Below are 2,147 nucleotides of genomic sequence, written 5' to 3' on the forward strand. Positions count from 1 at the left end.
TTTAAATATTTTGTGTTAAATTGATATTTTACAATTTTTAGTGTTAAAATAACACAATTTACGAGTGAGTAAATCAATAATATAAAATAATGCATTTTAAAAAACGTAAATTTTTAAGATAAATGACTAAAATGTTAATTGAACATATTATAAGTATTAATTTTATTGAAGAAAGAAAAAAGAAATTTTATTCTTCCACAATTTGTTTACAAAATGTTATATTTTTGCGTTAACTTGTTAATATATATAATATTTGTGTTAAGCTTAACATTTATCTTATGTTAAGTCTAACATAAATTTTCCAATTGTATAGAAAATACATGAAAAATCATTTAAATCAAATTAATCTAGCAAGAAAATTAATATATCAAGCAAAATAAATATATTTAATAATTGATTTTACAGGAGGTAAATGGAGGATTCTATATGGTGCTACAATTCTGGTTATGCATCTACTGTTGGCAATGGAACTTATGTTGCAGTTCTACTACGCGTCATCTAAAAGTACTACTTCAGTCAATATGACTGAATTGATAGCATCTTCTACACATATCAATGTGTTGCATAAAGTAATACAAAATAATAGTTCCGTCGTACCGCCAACGACAATTTGAAATGACTAAATGCAGATCTAAGAATTATTTTCGACACTATCAAGAAAATTTGTTTATTCATGTGTCTATGTCAGATTTTATTCAAAATACTGTTTTTTATATATCAATCAAAATATATAGGCACATGGCGTAGAATAATATTTGAATATATAGAATAATATTTAATATAATATAACTGTAAATTATGTTTAAGATAAAAATAAAAAATATCGTGATCCTCCTTAGGCATTTCTCCGAAAACGACACGATTTATATATAAAACTTTGTTCCTGCCACGCGACTGTGTTTCAGGGAAAAATGACAAGATTAGCGAGAAGTGTCTGGTTGATTTATTTCACAGCCCTACTGCAATATAGGGACGCGTTACATCAACGCAACACACATATCATTTACAATCATACGAAATAATCTCCACGACGTTGTACATAATGTGTGATCGCGCGGTATTAGTATACTTATAATACAATAGATTATTACATTATTAATCGCACATAATTTATTAGTATCTTGCTCGTTTACCAATGTGACAAAAGGCAACATTCATTTTGTAGTTGTTATCATTAATGTTATTATCGTCAGTGTATTTAATACATATATCGTGACAATAGTAATTCACTCACTATTGCGAATGAATGTACATCTTAGTGACCAACCGTCCCAAATTAGGAGGGACAGTTTTTTTATTCTTCATCCCACTTTACAACGCGTCTCAAATTTCTCTAAATTAAAGACATGATTATAAAATGTCCCTTTTTTAAGTGTAAAAATGATAAATATGAAATAATAAATGAAAATGAGTGTGAAATATAATTTTTAACTAATATAAAAAATTTTATGTTTTTTTATCGCGCGAAAAATCTAGATATATTATTCATAAAATACATTCAACAGAAAAGTACAATTCAAAAAAAAAATGTGATCTCGTAACACTTAACGTAATTTTTGTTTTGATGTTATACATCAAGTGTTGTTAGTTATTTACAAATATATTAATATATTGTTTATGTGTTTCGTTATTATAACAATTATTTTTAAAATGTTTATTAAAATTATGTTTATTAAAATTAATATTAAATTGTTTTAAATGTTCCTCTGCCTTAAGGAATTGGTCACCTTAATGTACACGCGCTGCTTGAAGTAACGACTCCGAGCCTCGAGCTATTGAAAAGAAATTACAAACCTTAACAAAAGCTGCAGCTGAGAAAATTTCTTCCTTCATCGATAATAATATGTCACAAATTGACACTCCAAAGAGAGAGCTCAACATAGTTCGAGAATTAATTCTTTAAAAATTATGTTCTCCAGAATATATCATCGTGTTGAGACCAGGGATCATCTCGGTGAGATTCGCCTGCAAGCCTTGTCGATGTGAGCATCATACGTATAAAAAAGAATTTCACGAGTAAGAGTCTAGAATTCACAGATATACACAGAGTCGAGTATCTATCGCACGAGCCCATTTTCAACTGTACAAACTTTCTCAGCTGTAATAAATTTCTATTTTCTCATAAAGTGAATTTCATACATTGTAAT

General features: G+C 27.9%; 1 protein-coding gene across 2 annotated transcripts in view; it reads left to right on the top strand.

Annotated features, from left to right (window-relative positions):
* Positions 1-677, top strand: part of LOC108688577 (protein YIPF1) — a 2,303-nt gene extending 1,626 nt beyond the window's left edge. For both annotated transcript variants that reach the window (XM_018194884.1, XM_018194886.1), the window contains exon 5: positions 406-677. In XM_018194884.1, coding sequence (XP_018050373.1) covers positions 406-614 — 209 coding nt within the window. In that variant the 3' untranslated portion in view covers positions 615-677. The remainder of the gene's footprint in view (positions 1-405) is intronic.
* The last annotated feature ends 1,470 nt before the right edge of the window (positions 678-2,147 follow it).

The sequence above is a fragment of the Atta colombica genome, unplaced genomic scaffold (genome assembly GCF_001594045.1).
Source record: "Atta colombica isolate Treedump-2 unplaced genomic scaffold, Acol1.0 scaffold236, whole genome shotgun sequence".
In the NCBI taxonomy this organism is placed as follows: Eukaryota; Metazoa; Arthropoda; class Insecta; order Hymenoptera; family Formicidae; genus Atta; species Atta colombica.